Below are 20,264 nucleotides of genomic sequence, written 5' to 3'. Positions count from 1 at the left end.
CTTTTTTCTTCACTTGTAGATAAATCCAGTGTGAACAATTTTGAAATACTTTGCTTTGACTAGATCCTAGACACCTTCCCAAAACCTGGTTTTCTGTCTGGCTGTGTCTCTGCTGTGGCTCCTTCCAGAGTTCCCGTCTCAGCCTTTCACAGGTCTGGAGGAGTCATTCAGTGCTGCACTTAACCAAAGGCATCCAGAATGCACTACCAACTGGAATCAGCTTTGGAGGTTTCAAAGTTAGTTTTTTGCTCCTCCTTGGAACAAAAACAGTAGCCTTTCTACTGCTTGCACTGAGGTGGAGTTCTTTAAATGTTTGTTTCCAGATCACAGCTTGAGCTTTTTGACTTTTAGCATGCAAAAGAGCCCTAGATAATAAGTCTGGTTTTTGACCTTATTTGTTGCTGGCTTCCTTTGCCCTCTGGAATCATGCAGAGTTGAGCTGCACCCCATCAGAAATTGTCTGAGCTGGTGTAGTGCCCTCAACACCACTGGCTAAAGCCCAAGGCGGCAGCAAGCAGGGGAATTGGGCAGTGCTTCTGAGTGTGCCATCTTTGCAGCAGCAATGGAGCCCTTGCCAGCTCTATGTTCCTGTGTCTGGCGAGGGGGTGCTGTGGCACACAGGGTTACCCACCCGAGGGTCAGCCGGTGCTGGGGAATCACCCGCCTGCATGATTTATTCCAAAGCAGGGAAGCTGGTGCCCTGAGGCAAGCGCTAAGCAAAACCCATTTTATTCTAGAGTCAATATTGTCCGCTACCTGGAAAGCTGCCAACCTGCTCTGCGCTCGCCCTTTTCTTTCCAACAGGGAATGTCTTTCAGCCTCTAAGCATCTGATTAAAAAAGCAACTTCACTTTTCAAGCCGTTTTATTTTGTTTGGGATGGATGCCTTTTACTTTCATTGTGCAGTCTGCCTTGCCGTCTGCGGTTCAAACTCTGGCTCACAAAAACCAGGCTCTCATTAATCACTTATTGGGGATCCAGAATACCCTGGTGAGAGCCAATGTGCATGTTTTGCTTGGTAAAGTGTCAGCTGATTTGAACAAATATTGCCAGTGTGGCCACTATCTTTTATTGCTGGGCTCAATGCTCTTTGGCGGCACATTCAGGTAGGCTGCCCGAGGAGTGCCTGAGCAGGTTGAGAAATGCCACAGAAATGCTTTATGGAGCTGGTGCCTGTGCTGCACCCTCCTTTAATATAAATTGATTTATTGAATCAAGCACAGAAGCCCTGCTTCAGAAACCTTAGGCTACAGTCTCTGGAGAACCACCTAATAAAACAGCCCCAACTGACACTCCTCATTAGCTTTTCCGCTGATCCCAAGGCAGTATTTAAAGTGACAGTGTCCCTCTTTTTGGCCTGAATTTATCTGCTGGCCAATGCCTGTGGGTCTAATTAGCTTAGCATTATTAGTCTTATTCAGATAAGCTGTATTTCTTAACAGCTTGATTCCAACTTGTAAAAAGTAATTGGAAGTCTGCAAACCCTGTGCTCTAACCTGCTTGATTGAGCCTTTTAGCCAAATTCATGTAATTTACAAAAAGTCATCGCCCCCCCCCCCTTTTTTTAATTGAGCTTTTTTGTCTAGTGAAACGTTCTGCTAAAATCCTGGCTGTATTGTTGTGTTCAGTACCTCAGCCGTATCCTTTGTACAATCGCCAGGGAGAGATCAAATTTTAATTTCATAATTACTTCACGAGAAAGCAACCTTTTCCCCAGTCACGCCTGGTATTAATTTTCTTCCAGCAACTTACATTTTCATAATTTAATGATTATGGGACACCTTTGCAGCACTGGGCCTTTCTGGAGGAGAGAGAAGATAGAATTTTTGCAGCAGGTACCGTCCACAGCCACTTGCCTTGCTTTTTGTGTCTCTGTTCTTGTTTCTCATTGCAAGGAGCAGGAGGAGACATGCCTCTTTGGTGCGTACAACTAGAGCAGCTTGCTGGGTTGTGCCTGGGTGTCTGGGACACAGCTCTGCAGATGATGAATGGCTGTTTGCAATGTGCATGTTATGCATCTTTTCAAGATTTGCAGCCCTCGCTGCAGGAGCAGCAGGAGGTGAGAGCTGACCTGCTGTGTACAGCACATCTCCTGACAGTGACAAATGGCTCTTTCCCCCAAGTGTGCACATGCCACAGGAGCTGAGCCAGTGTCTTTGGGGCAGGAGAAAGCAGAAACAGGAAAGTGCTGCAACTAAAGAGAAAACTTGAGTCTGGGATAAAGCTCTTTGTAAATAGCCTCTCTGGGGCCAAGTGAGAACAACAAGAATGAGGTTGGTCTGAGTCATGTCCTGCAAGAGCATCTCCTTCTGGAAAGTGCATCTAAGACCTGTCCCTGCACAGCTGTGTGTCTCTGCTTGGGCTTTGCCTTGGCACGAGATCAGGTGCCACATGTGCAAGGGGCAGACAAAAGGCCCCCAGTCTGTTTTATCTAAAGGAAACTAAACTGAAAAGAGGTAATCTTCAATCTGAAAGCCCAAGCGAAAACAACTCTTCCTCCTGGTAAGGTGAATTCTCTTTCCCCCGCTCCTGCTTTCTCTGGCTTCCCCATCTGCACAAATTTGACATAGCCTCATCTGAGTCCTTAGGAAGTCTTCTTTCTTTCACTTGTCACCCAAAATTGATTTATGGCTCTGCTTCTGGCTGTGAGGAGGCCCCTTGCTCCTTGAAGGAGTTTCCAGCACTGCTGTGGGATGATGAAGTCTCTGCTTGCTGTGTCTCACTGCCTGCCCCATCCTACACTGCAACCTATCTTTCCCAGAAGAATTTGCTTCAAGATTCCTCCTTAACAACAATCTCCTTTGCTTCTGGGGGAATCACAGCTATCAAGTGTGGAGCAGGCACTGAGTTTAGTATGCAGCCTTTCTTCCATCTGCCTCACCACATCCTTTTCACAAGAAATGCAGCAAAATACAAATTTACAAACAGGTTTTCTCTCCATCAAATGCATTAAGCCCATAAGGTGTTAACAGCCCACTTCCCCTACCCCTCTGTCTCCAGAGTAAGTTGCTAACAAACTTTCCTCTTTGTCTTCTAAAAGTAGAAGAAATGCAGTACATTTTAAGAAGCGCATAAGAGACTGTGGCAGAAGGGGGACCTGCCTGATGTGATGCTGTAGTATCTGCACACAGTTTCTGTCACTCAGTAGTGGAAGCTCAGCAGGTCACGAGCAGTGAATGAAAGCATTTGCTCTGTCCCTCCCAGCCTCCTGAGCAAAAAAGCAGCAAGGGAAAGTGGTTTTTAAATACCTTCAGTTAATTTTTTTCCTGATTTGTCTTTTCTGGGGGCAAGGACCTCTATAGATGCTTGAGATCCTTGACCACCCTCTCCCTGACTTTTCCTCTACCACTTCCTTGTAATACTTCATTAGAGGTGAGTGACTAAAAAATCAGCCACTCTCTAGGAAGTGCCTGAGAAAAGATTCTGGTGCTTGAATCTCTAAAATGGGCTGGCCAAGATTGGATAGTTGGTTTGCTTAGGAATTACTTCCACAGGAATACACAGTACTGGTGCTCTCTGAAGTGCAGACTCTGTCTTACAACTGTACACAACAGTGAAGGCTCCAGAGCTCACGTACCAGTCTGATTTGACAAAGCCAGAGATCATATGTGTGTATGAGTCATGCTGAGATACTTTATTATATTTTTTTTTTTTAATTTATAGATGGGTAGGCAGAACTGGGATTTGGAAAATGAAGTATTATACAGTTTCAGGTTCATTTTCTGGGAATAATGTGTATTTTAAAACTTACATGTCTTCTTTTTTACTTGAATGAAGCCCTATGAGAGTATCTTGGTTTAGAGTAGGTTTTCCCCTAAAAACTGTTTTGTGCACATGTGCATGTGCATCGGTCTTTAATTGATTTGGGTTTGCCATCATCTTTTCTCTTAACAAACATTGCTGTAGTTTGTGTGCTTTTATTATCTTTGTTTATTGTAATTTTGCTTCATTAAACTATGTGTCAGATGAGCAATAGGGGAAAGATACCGAGATGCTGGAACATTAGAGCTAACCTACCTGGAGGGTACTTAGTATGAGACAGTGCTGTCTTGATTTAGAGATCCTGACTCTGCAGAAGCACATGCATAATGATATTTTTTAAGATTATGGCTGTGTTGAGACATAAATTGCATAATTTTCAGTGGCTCTGTGCCTAACCTGCACTACACATCTTTTCCTCTTGATAGTAAGCACTACACTATTTTGATGCCCATAGTTCAATAGGCAGTACAGATAACAGTTCCTTTTGGGATGATGATTTAAGCTCTGTTATCCAATTGATGAGCTCCAATCCACTGATTCCTTGTGTAGGAGGGGAAAAAATTGAAACAGTTTCTATCAAGTTTTTTGTTGTTTGAAGATTAAAACCTGTTTTTCTGTTGATATGACCAAAGAAAGTTGAGCTTTGGGAGGAGGTTATTTGGATAGTTGGGGTAGTTTTGTTGTGAGTTGGGGTTTTTTGGGGTGAGGGGGGAGTGGGGTCAGGTGGAGGATGTTTGGGGGTGGTCCTAGGTTTGGAGTTTTTAACAGTGGTAGCAAAGTGGTACTAGAAATACACGAAATCTACAAACTGTCTCAGAAATGCTTTTATCCTTGTACTCTGTATGAACTAGGACATTTCTGAAGCAGTAGTACTTTCTCTTGCTTGCTTGCCACAGGAATTGTTTATTTATGTGCTTTGTGTGCTTGGGTTTATTCTGTGCTTCAAGCTAAAGCCCTTTGATGTAATTTTTTTTTTTTTTTTGCTCTTCCTTCCTTAGGTTTAATTCTCAGTTTACTATCAGGTGTCACTAGCAGAGATGTGAAACACAGGCAAACTTTCTAAATCCAAGTGCCATGGAAAAGTAGAGCACAGAGTCTGGATTCCCCTGTCGTGCACAACCTGAACCTTCCAGGTCAGGGGTAGATTGTTTTTTCACCACCATCTGTTGTGCCTGGGAATGCCAATGCAATACTTTTCATGACCACTAACCCTACATGGTTTGCTGTGAAATAAAATATAATATGGATATGGGTTTGGGTCATCAACAACTTCTACTCTTACGTGATTTTGTATGTGCTTTCAGAAGGCAAATTTTAAGAGCAGATTTTATGACAGGAGAACTTGTAATACGTTAGATATTATCTAGAATTTTGGCTTTGAAATCTACATGTGGGAGCTGACTGGTTTTTCAAGTTCTGACCCAGCAATATGCTGGTAACTTTGAAAATCATCTGTTTAAAGAGTGCCTGAAGCACTGCTAATGACTTCAGCACTGTAAGAAACCTCTTCCATAGATTGTGTCGTGCATTTAGCAGCTTCTGGTGATTTTTTTCACCATGCATTTAGAGCAGATTCCAGTTAGCATATGAGTAACATCATGTCAGTCCTAGTTCTTTTGTTCTGACATCTCTTTTGGCTCCTGGTGCGATTTGGCCCGGTTTTCCAAAATGTTGATCCTGAGTCCAAATGTAACTTTGTGGGTGGTACATATGTCAAGCCCTAGTTCAGTATTTTTGGACAGCAGTAGCATTTCATAATTCTTTTGAAATGAAAAGAAGAGATGAAGTTAACTGAAAAAAATACATCTAGATCCAGCTGGGCAGAAGCTTGCCTTTTCTACTCCCCCTCTGCTCCCCCTTTTTTTCCGTTTGGAAAAATAGGGGTTTACGTGGCAGAAGCACTTAACAATCTTTAGGCTCATTCAGAGCAGGAAGGAATAGCATTGCGTTGTCTTTATAATCTTTCTTGTCATGCCCTGGTGGCCACTGAAACCTCCTGGGGTGTGGACCAGGAAGATAAGGGAGAGTGGAGGGTTGTAACATTGTGTTGTTAGAAGAGTGAGCTAGCTTGAATTACATGCAGGGCTGAATAAGGCCATGTTGTCATTTAAAAAGCCAAACCATCCCCTCAGGTTCTCTATATGTCTGTGTTTGATATACCTACAGCACATGAAGGTATAAATGCAACTTTATCCTATCAAATCAAGGGAAATAGTCCAGAAAGTTGTAGCCTGTGTGAAACAAACCCACGTACAAAGTACAGGAGGTTTCACAGGGCATAAATTAAAATGCACTTCATAACTTCCTTCCTTCCTTCTCCCCTGTGCAGTTGCTGAGCTGCTAGCTGAAAAGCTGTCCTTCATCCTTCTCTTGCAGCAAACCACACACTCGTATATTATTAATTCTGTTTCTCTAGTAATGCAGGACAAGGGTACTTTTCTAGTGTGTCTCAGGTTGCCTGTCAGTGTGTCTGTGCCAGCTCCGCTGCTGTGGTTGCAGTTCTGAGCATTGTTTCTTACGTGCTAATAATATTTCAGGGAATAGTAACATCAACAGAAAAGCATGTTTGAGTTGAGTTTGACACCCAAGTTTTGAACCCGAGAGGTGACTTGCTGTGAGAAACCACAAAACAAATCACTGTAGCTCTCTGCACCTCCCTCACCTAGTTGCATAGCTTCAGGAGGTCACAGGCTAGCTGGCTTGCTCTTTCTAATCTCCTGATGGAACAAGTTAGCTGCAGCCCTTGCAACAAGGCTTCTTCCAGTGTACTTACACCATTGTGTCACAGTTGAAGGCCCTAGGGACAGTGCTCCTTATAATGGTTCCATAACACATACTGGACTCAACAGTGGGGACCATTCCTTTGAAGGACACCAGGCTAAATGATACTTTTCCTTCTTCCTGAAGTGCAGTCACTGTGAGGTGTTATGCAGGAGAACATAAGGAAGAAGGAGAGAGGTAAATAAATTTGGTCCCTGTTTTTGGCTACTTACAGGGCAGTATAAAATGAGGGCTTTGGTTTAAAGTATTTGTAGTTATCTTGCAGATAATATAGTTTTTGGGTAAAGAATAGGTATATTTTTCCTTTCAAAGGGGGGCTGCAAAAATTTAAATCACATCACATAAGTTTTGTTTCATATTTTAACAAATATGTACAAAATTTGAACATCCAGTAGGAATGGTTGTCTTCTTAGGCTTCATTTGACTCTGATGCCCAAAACAGACTCAGCTGATATCCTTTGTCTTGGTGTCACAGCGCATCTGGCTCTATGCAAGGAATGGTTCAGACTCCTCAAGGAGATTTTGTCAGGGCTCTTGGCCCTGTAGGTCCATCTGGAAGCTTTGGAACATGAGTAGTCAGGGATAGTAAAATTTTTACTCCACATTCAAACAAGAGTATTCAAGTTAGTGAGTGAGGCAGAGATGTTTGCTATTCCCTGTTGAAAATAAAGGAAGGAACAAGAGCAGAGTCCATGACTGACTCATCCTTCCCAACAAAATACTATTCCAGGATATAAACATCAGGGAAGTATTATCATGTTGGCTACTTGTAGTATTTTGTGTTTTTTGGTTTAAGAGCTAATTTATTTGCCATCTCCAGTGCAAATTGCCATTTAAATGCCTTCACTATATTGTATCTTATAGAGATACCCAGGTATTATGGTTATATACTAACATATTCTTAACTACATGGTCTCCCAGGAAGCACCCACTGTGTTTTGCAAACCTCACCTGGTTTTGTTTCGGGATTTTGTACATAGCAATGTTTTGTAGTATAGAAGGGGAGTCATTAGGCTTGCCTGGGTGATGCAGCACGTACAGCTGTGTGGTGCAGCACCATTTATTGATCACAGGTACATGCCATATTTTGGTGAAGCAGGAGGCAGTTCAATTACAATATAGGATTTCATCCTTAATTTTTAATTTCCTGCTGGTTTATGTCATGGCCTTAATATTGCTTAAACCTGATCAAATATGACTCCCCAGAGCTCAAGCAGCCACCCTGGAGAGCTGGGGAGCTACACAGCAGGGACTGGCAGTACTGGCAGGGGACCTGCCACAGCACCTTCCCTCCTCCCACGTGTCCCTTCTACTTCTGTGGAGAGCACTTGCCCCTGCACTGGGGATGATTTTGGTACAGCCCCAGGGGCTTTGGGCATGGATGAGCCAGGAGGGAAGCACAACATGCAGGGAAAGGCTGAGGAGGGACAACTTTTTGCTATGAAGGAAAGCATGCCCCTCTGGGGCAATGTACTTCAATGAAAGAGGCACCCCAGTACCTCAGCTCAAGTATATGTTACACAAACCACAGGACTCTACAGCTTATGAGAGTGACTGTCATCTTTTTTTTTTTTTTTCCTCACTGGCAAAATTGCTAACCTTCTCACCTCATCAGTGTCAACAGCTGGATGTGTTAAAGGTAGAGTATGCAGGTATGCGGTAAACAGAATCAGAGCATGAGCATTTACTTCTCCTGTCTCTTGTCCATGGGAGAGCTGCTGTGAAATGTGAAACCTCTGACAACCTTGACTGTTGCAGTCAAGGTCAAATGAGCACTAAATATCCTAAGACTCGTCAGCACCTGAAGCTTGTCTCTGTTTAAGTGGTCCTGGAAGGTGAGAACAGGATCAGAAAGCTGTTTTGCACGGTGACTGTGTACATGTCCTGTTGTTGCTCACCTTTTCACGTTAACAGTGTGAATATAGGCATTGGTTAGTTTCTTGGTGGGTTTTGGGTTGTTTCATTTGGGTTTTTTTTGTTTGTTTGGTTGGTTGGTTGGTTGGTTGGATTTGGGTTTTTTATGACACTGTATTATGGTATGGCTGCTACCATATCCAACCATATCTTACCTGATTACGATGTCATTGCAGTCCACTTCTTTCTTTGCAAGCAATAGGAGCAGCCTGGCATGTTAGATATTTCTCTGTCTTCACTTTTCCTTTTGGTCAAATGGATAATTATTTACAGAAAACCTTTCTGCAGAAAAAGAAATTTACATCTTGGCTCAGAGACAGAGTCCCTAGGAAAAATAATGATTTTTTTTTTCTTTTTTAAATCACAGCTGCTTGTTTCAGGGCACTGGGTCACTAATTGAGTGCAAACTTTATAAATGTTGTTTGTCCTCCCCCACAGGGCATACAAAACCATTGAGGAAGATGACTTGAAGTTTCCCCTTATATATGGAGAAGGCAAGAAGGTGGGCACGTCTGCTTTCCTCAGACTAAAGAAAGAAGGAATTCTGTGCTGTTTACCACTCAGTTTAGCCTGTGGCAGTCCAGTGTTTTCCACTCAGTATCTCTTTATTTTATCGTTTTGACAGCTTTAAAGAATATTTTGATTCTGTCATAAATCAGTCTCATGTCTGGGGGCGGCAGGGACAGCTCAACATACTAAAAAGCATTTTTATAGCAAACACAGTCATTTGTTGTCAGTTTGCTTTTGTTTTTCTCATTGTAAGTAGGCTGCAATGAGATCGTCTTAAATAATTGACTTAAAATATTCCTGTTTCATTGTAAAATATAACTAGGCTGGATGAAGATAGCAACATACCTTATGTTTGCTGAAACAAAGCAGGAAGATAATTTAGTAGTGCTTTGAGATGCAGAACTAATTTAGGAAGGGGAGGGATCAGGGCAGGATTTGTAAAGTATAACACCCCTTCTTCAGCTAGTGCACATGAACTCACTGTTGAATTTTTCTGATACATGAAGGTTGATGGTTTTTCTTTAAAGGGAGAAATGCTGTTCTGCTTAGGTACACTTTGTTTCCTGCTCTGTGATTAAGAACAGTGAGATCATTAGTGCTGGTCCCAGCAAGCTTAGCTGGATGCTGCAATAGGATCAATATAAGGGTATAGTGGTGTCAGTTTGCTGATTTTCGTATGCTCACTGTGTTTCTAAATAGTGCTCTCCTGCTGCGTTAGATTCTTAATGCATAGATAGACACTCTTCGAAATTAGTCCCAGTTTTGAAGGTTCAGACCTACAGCTTATCTCTGAATTTAGTTAGGTTTATAATTATTTGCAAAATGTTTCATACACATCTTTTTAATTTACTTTCTTATTGCCCTGTGGAGCCAGGAGTTAGAGAGGCAAAATGATTTTGAGTGCGTTGCTCGCTGCTATTGGTACTGTGAACGCCCCTGTTCAGAAGCTGCTGTGGCAAAGCTAGACTTTGGGGGAAGCGATAAGCAGACTGCAGAGAGCAGGGCTCCCTGTGAGGCAGCTCCCTGGTCAGTCTTTGGAGAAGCATTAATGAAGTAGAGCCCAGCACCTCTTGGAAGACAAGTCATGTTGCTTGGAGGAGGAAGTGGTAGATGTGAGTTAACTGCAGACCTGCTGTAGATTGACTCTTCCCAGAAGAGAGCACTATGGTCTGTGCCACTGTCACCTGTGTGTTCACCAATTCAAAGTAGTCCTTGGCACTTTTACTTGGGGGAGGGAATGGACAAAAATATGTCCATAGGAAGATGCCACAGATTCTTTATGTGAGTAATTAAACTCTCACCTTCTTTATAAAACCTGTTCGCTAATAGTATAATTTGCTGAAGGAATGCTTCGTAGACTACTGTGGACAGTGGGTTGACTAGTTTAAGTTTCCATAGTCCCAATCCCTTACAGATGGTCACAGTCTTAAATGGGTGTACACAGAGCAGGATGTGGATGAATACAAAGCTTGGAATAATGAGGAAAATTGAGATGACATGAATGTGAAAAGCTTTGACGTTCATTAGCTCTGTTAAATCTAGAGTTTCTGGGAAAGAAAATTCATCCCCAACTGTAGCAGTTTCAGAGTACGAATTTCCCTATTGACACAGTGCATGTAACAAGATTTGATCCCATCACTTTTCTTTATTTCCAGGCTCGGGTTATGGCAACAATTGGAGTGACACGAGGACTGGGAGACCATGACCTGAAAGTACACGACTCTAATATATACATCAAACCTTTCCTGTCCTCTTCTCCTGAGGTAAGACGGCCAAGGGTCAACTGTCTGATTTGTGAGAGGGAAATAAATTTACTTAGTGTGCTTATTTGTTCTTCTCACTTGTCCATTCTGATTGTGGGTCTAGTACAGGTAACATGCTACCCTTTCTGAAGGTGCAGCACGACAGTAACATCCACATAGTAGGAACATTTTAAGTTACCCAGCTATGTGCCCTGGCTCTGGTTGCTCCACATCCCTGGCAGAGCACTGATTCCTTCTCACTCCCTGGTCTACGGTTACCTCATAGCCTTGCCATTCAGTGTGACAGACACGCATCTCTCCCCTCATCTTCATGTGCTCCAGCTCCCGTTGAGGCTCACATCATGCTGCCTTCACAGAAGATGTAAATCCGTGTACTCCAGATGGATGTCTTCCATGGCAGCATAGTATCCTGCATTACACAGATCAACTCTTAAGCAGGAAAATGCTAAGAGCCACAGGAAACGTACTTTATGCTTCCATCTGTCTACTCCTTAACCTTCAGTTCTAAATTCATTATGGTAGTTTTGTGCAAACACCAAATAATGAGTGTGCTCTCCCAAATGATGGTGTAATGAGGAGATTATGCAGTATTCAGGTTAGGAGCAGTTTTAAATGCCTCCTTCATTTTGAATTGCTCATCAAAGTGATTCCATCCAGTTTTTGACCACCAGAGACCTTGCAGTGAAAGATATCAAGCCTTCCAATGGGATTTGAATGTATTTGTTAACAAGGAACATGCAAACCTTGCTTTTTTTTCCTTCTGTAACTGCATTCCTGTTCTTATGTCAAGGAACAGATGTCACATATTTTTCATAAAATATTAAGCAAGGGCAAACCAACTGATGACTGCACAAAAAGAGGCAGCTTTGCTTCCATGGCCCAAATCCTGAAAACTGTCCGCTGTCAATGGGCTTCCTGAAGTTTTAAACACACCCAGTACCTGACCTTGAATTTATTGCTTGCTATAGCAGTATGAGAGTGAAAACACACAAATGACATCATACTGCTAGGAAGGAACAAAATTATTAAATTAACCTTGCTTAGAACATCTTTAAGACCAATTTGTTGTGAAGGTGTGCTTTAGGTTGTTCAAAGAATCGCTGGCAAAGCTATCGACAAAAGCAAGTCTAATATTAAAATGAAAGTGCAACAAAATCAACAGGGTTCACTGTACTACTTACTAGATGGTTGAAACACACAGAAAAATTGGAATAAAATCTAAAATCAATCAATCAATCTAAAATCAACTAAAAATTACCTATGTGGAGACTGGAGACGAAAAAGGATAAGGATGGGAAAGGGTAAGGATAAAAAGGAATAAGGAATTGGACTTGACCAACAGTTTAGGCCTAAAGGCTTTAACAGCACTTGAATTTAACAACACGTAGTCGATAGTCTAACTTGAACAATTTAACAAAAGATTCCGTAGAATTTACTATGAGCACAACAGTAACTCACAGGCTTAACTTACATATGAATGTAACATATTTAAGAATCTAAGAGAGCAACATCTATAGTACATTTGCTACAACATATTCACACTGGTATGCACACACACATAAAGAAATATGTACAAGGTATATATATCTGTGAAAAATTCCCAAGTTCAGAGAAGTGCTCACGTTGGATGCTTTTGCATCTTCTCAACAGGCAAAGGGTTGAACCTTGAGGAGTGGGATTATCAGACCAGGCTCTGTCACTGGCGTTCAACAATGGTCTTTCCAGTGCAGCAAACTTGAGAGTTTGCTGGCTCTGAGAGGCCCCAGAGATTGCTCATTGCAGCCCACTGTGGTCCCAGAGAGCTCAAAGGGTCTCACCAAGGACTACTGTTTGTAGGGTTGCAAGAGAGCTGGCTTTGATCATGGTAATTTTCTATTCTGGCTGCAGTTTGGATTGGTAACTTGTTATAATGTTGTTCCATTTGAGTTGTTATTCGGGCAAGAGAAATAAGTTTCCAAGGCTGTTTGATAAAAACCAGCAACTTTTTAGGCAGCATAAGTTCCTGGGAGCAGGTAGTGTTTCTGATAAGCTCAAGAGGACCTTAGCCCTGGCACTGTTCATCAGGGCTGAAGCCTAGTGAGCATTTCTGACATTATAGTGTAGACTGAGGAGGGAAAGGGAGGAAGGATGCACCACCAAAATCTACCCCATGACTAAAGTCAATCTCTCTCACTCTCAGAGTGGCACTGTAGTCACCTCTTGCCTCTGTGCCTATAAACAAAAATATAAAAATTGTATATATTTACAGTTATTATATATAAATTATATTTAAAATTCCAATTATAAAAATAAAAATTTAACAAGTGCTGAGATATTCTGACCCCGAAGAAAAGGCAGAGGTCTACAGACAGCCTCTTCATCATGCTTCCTTGCTATCAATCACGTACCTTCCCTGTCCCCTTTGAATGTGTGGTGTCCCTCACTTTGAGACCTGCTCATGTTCTCTTCAGACAGACAGGCAGTACTTCTGGCCTCATCACTCTGATGGATTTTTTTAATGCCAGAAAAATGATGCAATTCTACCTATTTATTTTTCTCTCTGGCATGCTGATACCCAGTGTTTCTGGGATACATAATGGCTGCAGCACAGCATCCCTGCAGTATCATCTCTGCCAATTGCTGCTGCAGTATATGTCTGTGTGTATAAACCAAAGCTTCTCATGGGCTTTTCTGATTTGTGTGGAATGTGTCCGTACGTGTTCAAATTCTGGAATATGAGATCCAGTTTGTATGCTATCCACGTTTCAGGATCTCTTAACTGCTTTGTGAAAGGGAAACAAAATTGGCTCTCTTTCCACACCCCTTTCACAGCTAAATTCAGCAGAAATGTACGAGGGCAGGAGTAGAAAAGAGAGAGCACCAGCCACCTTAATTTAGAGATACTGGCAAAAAACCCAACAGCCCTGAGTATTATTAGGAAGTAGCATATGTTCCAAGTTGCTTTCCATTACACCTCCTTCTCTTATTCATCTCTTCCTTCTCTTCCCGGAAAGAGCCCCACTGCTTTAACTCCTCCTGTTTTCCCCGGACATGTTTTGTCCATGCGAGGACAGTGCGCCTTGCACAGAAACTACATCTTTATGCTGCCATCTGGGAAGCTTGGCACTTGGAAGCAAAGGCAGTGGCATCAAGCAGCAGTCATATTTGGCCCTTGTGCAGCATTGGATTTCGAATTGTTTATGTAGAGGTAGGGAAGCACAATGTGTGGTTTCCAGACCTGGAAAAGGGGAGTCACAGGAAATTAAGACTCACAGTGAGTCGTGACAGAGGGAGGGTCCAAGTTCTCTGGCTTCTGTTTCTGTGCCATAATTACAATGTCCTTTCCCAAGTCAGGGGCAATGTGGTGAGTTTTCAGAATATTTTACTTCCAGGGTGACAAAGCCCTGGTATGTCATATCCACCAAAATTTAGCTCAAGGAAAGGTAAACATCCCTGAGACCGCATGCAGAAATAGGCATATAATAGTAGTCTGAGGGTGGTGTGAAAAGATACTTTAATAGAGTGCCAGGCTATGGGAGGAGAAGTCATGTAGCCAAGACTGACAAATGTAATCAGTATTCAGTGGCTCAGCTGTTACGAGACCAGATTTGGAGGACTTCTGCAGGTTGGTGAGCTCTAGAGATTTGAACCTCTTATAATGAGTAGCACAAAGCAGGCAAGCCATGACTGAGGCTCTCTGGCATGGAATTAAATATTTATTTTTCATAATGGGACAGTTAATTTGAAAGCTTTCATCAGGAAATTCTGCTTTTTGAAGCTTAGTTAGAGCTACCTTGTTGCAGCTGAAAAGCAGAATTTTATAGCGAAATTTTTTGAATGGGAGCTCAGCCATTTGGTGAGGAGAGATTGTGGCTCTGATGGCAGCATTTGGCCCTTGCCAGCGATGAACCCAAAGCCAGCCACCACAGCAAATGATAAGAAGGTAATGAAGGAGAATTTTTCTTGTTCCATTATGTTAATAAAATCTTTCTGACAACTCCACAAATATGTTCAAGGGCGACTGTTTTAGATTCACATCTGCTGTCTGGAGAAATCTTTAGGAATTATACCACTGAAAGGAACAAATAAGGCAAATACACAGAGAAATACAGTATGATCAAAGGGAGTCAAGGCGGCTTCAGGAAGCAAACATCACACTTTAGTGGCTGGAGGTCCTTCAGTTTATGTCTCCAAGAGAGATAAATAAAGAATAATAAATGCAGTAGATGCTCGTGCAAGAGCACTTCGATTTCTCAGAAAACATTTGTGAAACTGTTCTGCATCACAGGTTATTAATATAAAAGATATGAAACTACAGACTAAGTGGAAAGTTGGCACAGTCTACTGGAAATTGGCTAAAGGGCAGGATACAAAGGGTGGCAGTAAAAAGCTAAAAGGAGATTAATTGGTGAGTGCTGGAGGGAGCAGTGTTGGGACCCGCATTTTATTATTTACATATAAATTACTTGGAGGGTGGTATTGAGAGATCTTGTCATTTGCCAGCAAAGCTGCACTGGATAACACTGCACATAAAAAGGAATGATACAATTAAGTAAGGGCTTAATTTATTGAAGTAGCCAAGTTGATCAATAGTGTAGATGAGTGAATGCAGGCTCAAATTCCCCCGAGGCCGGCACCTCAGGTGGCTGCAGGCTCACATGTCACTGTTGTGAACGGTTTTTGAGCTGCCAGGACCCTTAAAAACAAACCTGGCAAACGAACCACAGCACCTTTGCAGAGCTGCCATGGTCCCTTTCAGCAGCCAAAGGCAGGTTTTGTCTGGTGGGTAGATCCATTTGTAAACGTAAATATAAAAGCAGCCCACCTGTTTGTTCATTGCTTGCACAGAGTGGTTTTCTCAATGCTCTTGACTGCATGTAGGTGAATAATATAAGAAACAAATACCTGGATTGAAGAAAGATGTTACATGACAAGCTGCATAACGCACATTCAAAAAGATGTTGTGTGGCCATAGGCTCCAGTGGTGTGTGTCCACTGTTGCCTATCAGCAGATCTGTTAACTAGTCAGGTTAACTAGTATTGTCCTATATATAGGATATAAAGGTAACCCAGTGCTTGTTGTCATTGTTGCTTCTGCTGCTGAGGTTCTCCTGCTTCTTCCATATAGTTGGCTTTTTACATTTTCTGGTTACTAATGTCAAGTTTAGCTAGTGAATGGTCAGCTGCTTTATATAAGTAAGACATCAGCGGACAGTACAAGTATGGTAACTAAACTGGACTCCTTTGAGGACTGCCCTGATGCTCCAGAGAGATTAAGTTAAACAGTGAGAAGCTTTACCAGGGCAGCACAGAAGGAGCTGGTAGGCTGGGCGGAGTTGCTGAGACGGCTCTCAGGGCAGCATGGGAGGCAGAGGGCAATGCACAGGTAGCCCAAGGATTTTAGGGCAGAGGACACAAGTTCAGTAGGCTACTATCAGGATTGAAGTCTGGCTGCAGAAGCAGTGATTCATGAGGGAAAGACTGAAGATTCAGGATGGCATTGTTAGAAAATTTGCCAAGGGTGCAGCACTAGTTAAGGAAACCTTTGCACTACCAGTGCAAAGTCTGGCCAGTTGTTACCTGCACGAATGGAGCTATGCAGTGCTGTTTTGCAGTGTGTGCAGCTTTGTGCAAACTTGTGTCACAGACAGAACATCACTTAAACTTCACTGTCTACTCCCTGAAATACAGCTACAGGAGGGAGGCAGTCATGGGGAAGGTTGATTCTAGAATTTAAGAAAATAAAACAGTCGTTTCCACTGCAATCAGTGAGCTGCTTTTGGTGCTGTGAGATGTGTGTGAAGGGGCTGTTCACTGAGCCCTTCTGAGCTTCCACTCCACGTGCCTTGGTGGTGCTGCCCAACCTATGTGCCTCTGAGAGCTCTGCTGTCACACTGCTCCATGTCCAGTGGAAGGCACATATCACTACTGTAAGAGTCTCTCCTTGACCCAAGTAAGAACTAGGACAAAGCTCCTTGCAGAAAAATAAAGGGTTAGGAGCTGGCTACTTTCTGTGCCTGGGCAAGGTGGTCTGCAAACATAACCTGAACCTGCAGTAGACTGGACAGCTCTAACTCCTTTTTGTTAGTACCATACTAGGGGCACCTACAGCTGTATTTTAGAAATCCAAGGAAAGACAGAAAGAAAGGACTTAAGGTAATTAGAAGACAGACAAAGCTGTATTTCAGTGAACATTTTTTTTCATGTTCGACTGGTCGCTTGTATGCAAGAATCTTACCTGAAGTTTCCCCGAGCTTGTCTCTTGTAACCTTGGCACTCTCTTTTCCTTAGCCTAGGGACCAGCCTAACATCCCTTTATTGCTCATCCCACTGTTCTCTGCACCACTTCTGACATCTAGTTCCTTCTCAATGCATGCCTCTCTGGAGATACTGGGTTCACAGAGCTTGTCCTTTTAGGACAGATTACCCAATAAATCTGTTCCCAGATTACCCAATAAATCAGTGACTGCATTTTTTTTTCCTTTTCCCACAAAACAGAACATGTTCTTAGTATTGCTCTGACATTTTGACCTGTGGATTGGCTGCAGGTATCTTTGACAAGTTTCTTATCTGCCCCAGTGTTGCTCTCCAGTCAGACAAGATTGCTCATTTCAGATGGATCCAAATCAGTGATGCATGGCTTTGGTTTCCCACCTTTGCCTTGGTTGGAGAGCCATGGCAGATATGTTTTTCCCAGCAGTGACGTTCAAAGCTTGGTTAGCCCTATGAGGGGCTTGGTGCTGAGTGCATCCCTGAGCATTAACCCTGATGCTTTCTCAAATATTTTCTGGTCCCCAAGAGATCTTACCAGAATGTGTGCTGCATATTGATGGTTGTGTTGGCCCACTTACCCTCCACACCCCAGTGATTTCCAAGTTGAAACCGTGGGCTTTTAAGAGGCTGAACTAAATTCTGGGAATGGAGGCTATGACAGCTACTGATTTCCATGCAATAAGCTCGAGATGAGAGCTGTGCTGCACATAGGAATCTTTTCTATATTACCACTCAGTCTGAATAAGGAGATATGCTCTAATGAAGAGAGTATCTTGCCTTGAATTTAATCCTCTCCAAAGTCCTTATTCAGCTGCTACCTTAGATAATGAAGTGAAGGTCATATTTTACAAATGACCTTCTTGTGCTTTTGAGTGAAAGGCAAACTTGTAAGTATTAACAGCCAGGTCTAGGTGATTTTTTTTTTAAATTTTTTTTCCTCCAGTACTCGTTGCAGTCCCATAAAAGCATAATTACATTAAGAGGTCCAGGCATTTTATGTGTATTGCCTGTTCCATGGCTCCTAAGTGGAGAGTGCACCACAAGGGAGAATAAAACAGGTCATATTTTCTAGTTATGCCAAGTGCTTGGACTGACAAATTTCCCAGCTGCCCCTGCTGTTTGTGGAGTTCAAGCCTGGAGCAGGGTGCATGACAAAGTGCACCATTTCCAAACTTCAGTACAGAGATCCTTTCCTCCTGTGTGACTTGGCAAGGTTGTTACAATTCTTTCAATCTGTGATTGTTGCTGGTGTAATTAAAGTGCTCTGTGAGTGTTTAGTAATGGCTCCCCTCACAACCTGGGAATTGGAGGCAGTTTGTCAGCTGGAGCACAGCGGGTGCTGGAAGGGGAGTTACACCAACAAAAGACTTGTTTTAAAACACTTTCCATGGCCTTTGCTTGTATTCTGGCTCAGCTGATGGCCTTGCAGCACCTCTGTGACTGCCCCCTCCACTCCCAGCTTTCCCCAGCCTCTCTGGGAAGAGGATGGTGGAAGTTGTTTTAAAGGCAGGGTGTTACAGAGGTACCAGCAGTGATCAGCCTGACTGGAGCAGCAGACAGACGAGTTGAAGTCAGTGGACAATTTAATAGTGTGAATAAGCTTCACTTTTGTGCAGATCTTGAATCAGTCTCTAGCTACTGAACTGTTTACAGATACATGTGACTGAGCAGGTAAACAGTTTTTCTCCATTTCATGGAACCACTCGCTTCCTCAGGCAGGACTTTCTAGTGCAGTAGGTGCCTCAGGTGAATGCAATGCCTGGTGCCACACAGACATTTCCAAACATGCAGTTTATCTGGCAGAGTTAAATGGATCTAGACAAACTGTGAAAACAATTATTTGTGAATATTTTATTAGAAAATATCAAAAATTCATCAAATAAATTATTCAGCTTCCATATGACTAGTGCTGCCAATGATAAGGAAGGGCCTCACACACTGAAACCAGGCTGCTGAGTGGGGGAGGCTTCAAGCCCTTCTGGCAGCAACAGCAGCACTGTGCTTTAGAGCCTGGCTTAGGAATGCTTGCATCCATCCTGGCTGGGGTTGGCACCTGAGCCATGCTGAGCTGCAGCAGGAGGGGTTGCCATGCTGGGGCCTAAACTGCAGACAGACTCCATTAGTGCCGTGGGAGGTATTTCAGTGCCTTGGCCAAACCTGCTAAACTCACAGCCAAGCTCAGCAATATTTTGCAAATAGGTCTGACAATGTCCTCCTTCATGAATCTCTTGGATTTTTTTGTTTTAGGTGAGAGTCTATGACCTCCTGCAGTATGAGCATGGGCCAGATGATGTTCTGATCCTAGCTACTGATGGACTCTGGGACGTGCTGTTAAATGAAGAAGTGGCAGAAGCTGTCACTAACTTTCTACCAAACTGTGACCCCGATGATCCCCACAGGTTCGTGCTCATCCCTGATTTTCTAACTTCTCCATAGAAGAGCACTTTCTGGTAATGTATTTTCATAGAAAGTATGGTATGAATAACATTCAGGAAATATGCAACACTTATAAGAAAACATTTTTATAAGTTGGATGGAGCCTCTACAACAAACATGGGCATTTGGGGCAAGGGTCTGTTATAGCTCAGAATTGGCAACCTTCAAAGGAATAGGTGTGGGATCACAGTATCTTGGCATAGGATCCATTTTGTTTGCTGTATGAGGTCCTGTGAAAACTGTAGGAAGCTGAAGTCTTAGAAGAACGTGGCAACAGTTCTGTTTAGAGCAGTCACAGGTTTCCACTTAACTCTCCTCTGGATAGTTCCTTAACACTAAAGACTGCTTCTAAACCCACCTTCAGCAGGAATAATCAGTGCTACCAGGACAGGTGAGGTGATGAAAGAGGTGGAAAGTCTGACTCGATTTAATTGGATTCTGTTTTATTTCACAATTTTATTCTGCCTCATTCTTTTTATTTTCCTGTCTTTATCACTTCTGAAATTATCAGTTTCTGCCATTAAAACATACCACCATGCAAACAAACAAGTTCCCAGACAACTATCTAGAGGCTGTCTGCCTTGACTGAGTCTACAGGTCTGTCTGCTACTGAGTTCCATGTCACTATGATTTATAATATTATGCTAGAGATCAGAAGTCTCTTGCTTGTAAACAGGAGGACTGTGAAAGTGGAAAGAGCTTTATCCTTCCCTAGGGACTGTTCACGAGGGAAGTTTGTGTTGCTCCTGAATTCAGACCTGTCTACCACTGTCTTCTGCCCTCATCCTGGGCTAAGAGGGTGAGAAGAGATTTTATACATTCCCAGTTGGTCTGTGGAAAGTGGAG

At 42.7% G+C, this 20,264-nt stretch overlaps 1 protein-coding gene across 1 annotated transcript in view; it reads left to right on the top strand.

Moving 5' to 3' along the window:
• Nucleotides 1-20,264, top strand: part of PPM1H (protein phosphatase, Mg2+/Mn2+ dependent 1H) — a 130,554-nt gene that overhangs the window by 100,482 nt on the left and 9,808 nt on the right. The window contains exons 7-9 of the mRNA XM_050323813.1: nucleotides 8,896-8,959; nucleotides 10,623-10,730; nucleotides 19,230-19,381. Coding sequence (XP_050179770.1) covers nucleotides 8,896-8,959; nucleotides 10,623-10,730; nucleotides 19,230-19,381 — 324 coding nt within the window. The remainder of the gene's footprint in view (nucleotides 1-8,895; nucleotides 8,960-10,622; nucleotides 10,731-19,229; nucleotides 19,382-20,264) is intronic.

The sequence above is a fragment of the Myiozetetes cayanensis genome, unplaced genomic scaffold (assembly GCF_022539395.1).
Source record: "Myiozetetes cayanensis isolate MyiCay16 unplaced genomic scaffold, myiCay2020 scf3, whole genome shotgun sequence".
NCBI lineage: Eukaryota > Metazoa > Chordata > Aves > Passeriformes > Tyrannidae > Myiozetetes > Myiozetetes cayanensis.
This window is presented reverse-complemented; position numbering and strand designations above follow the sequence as displayed.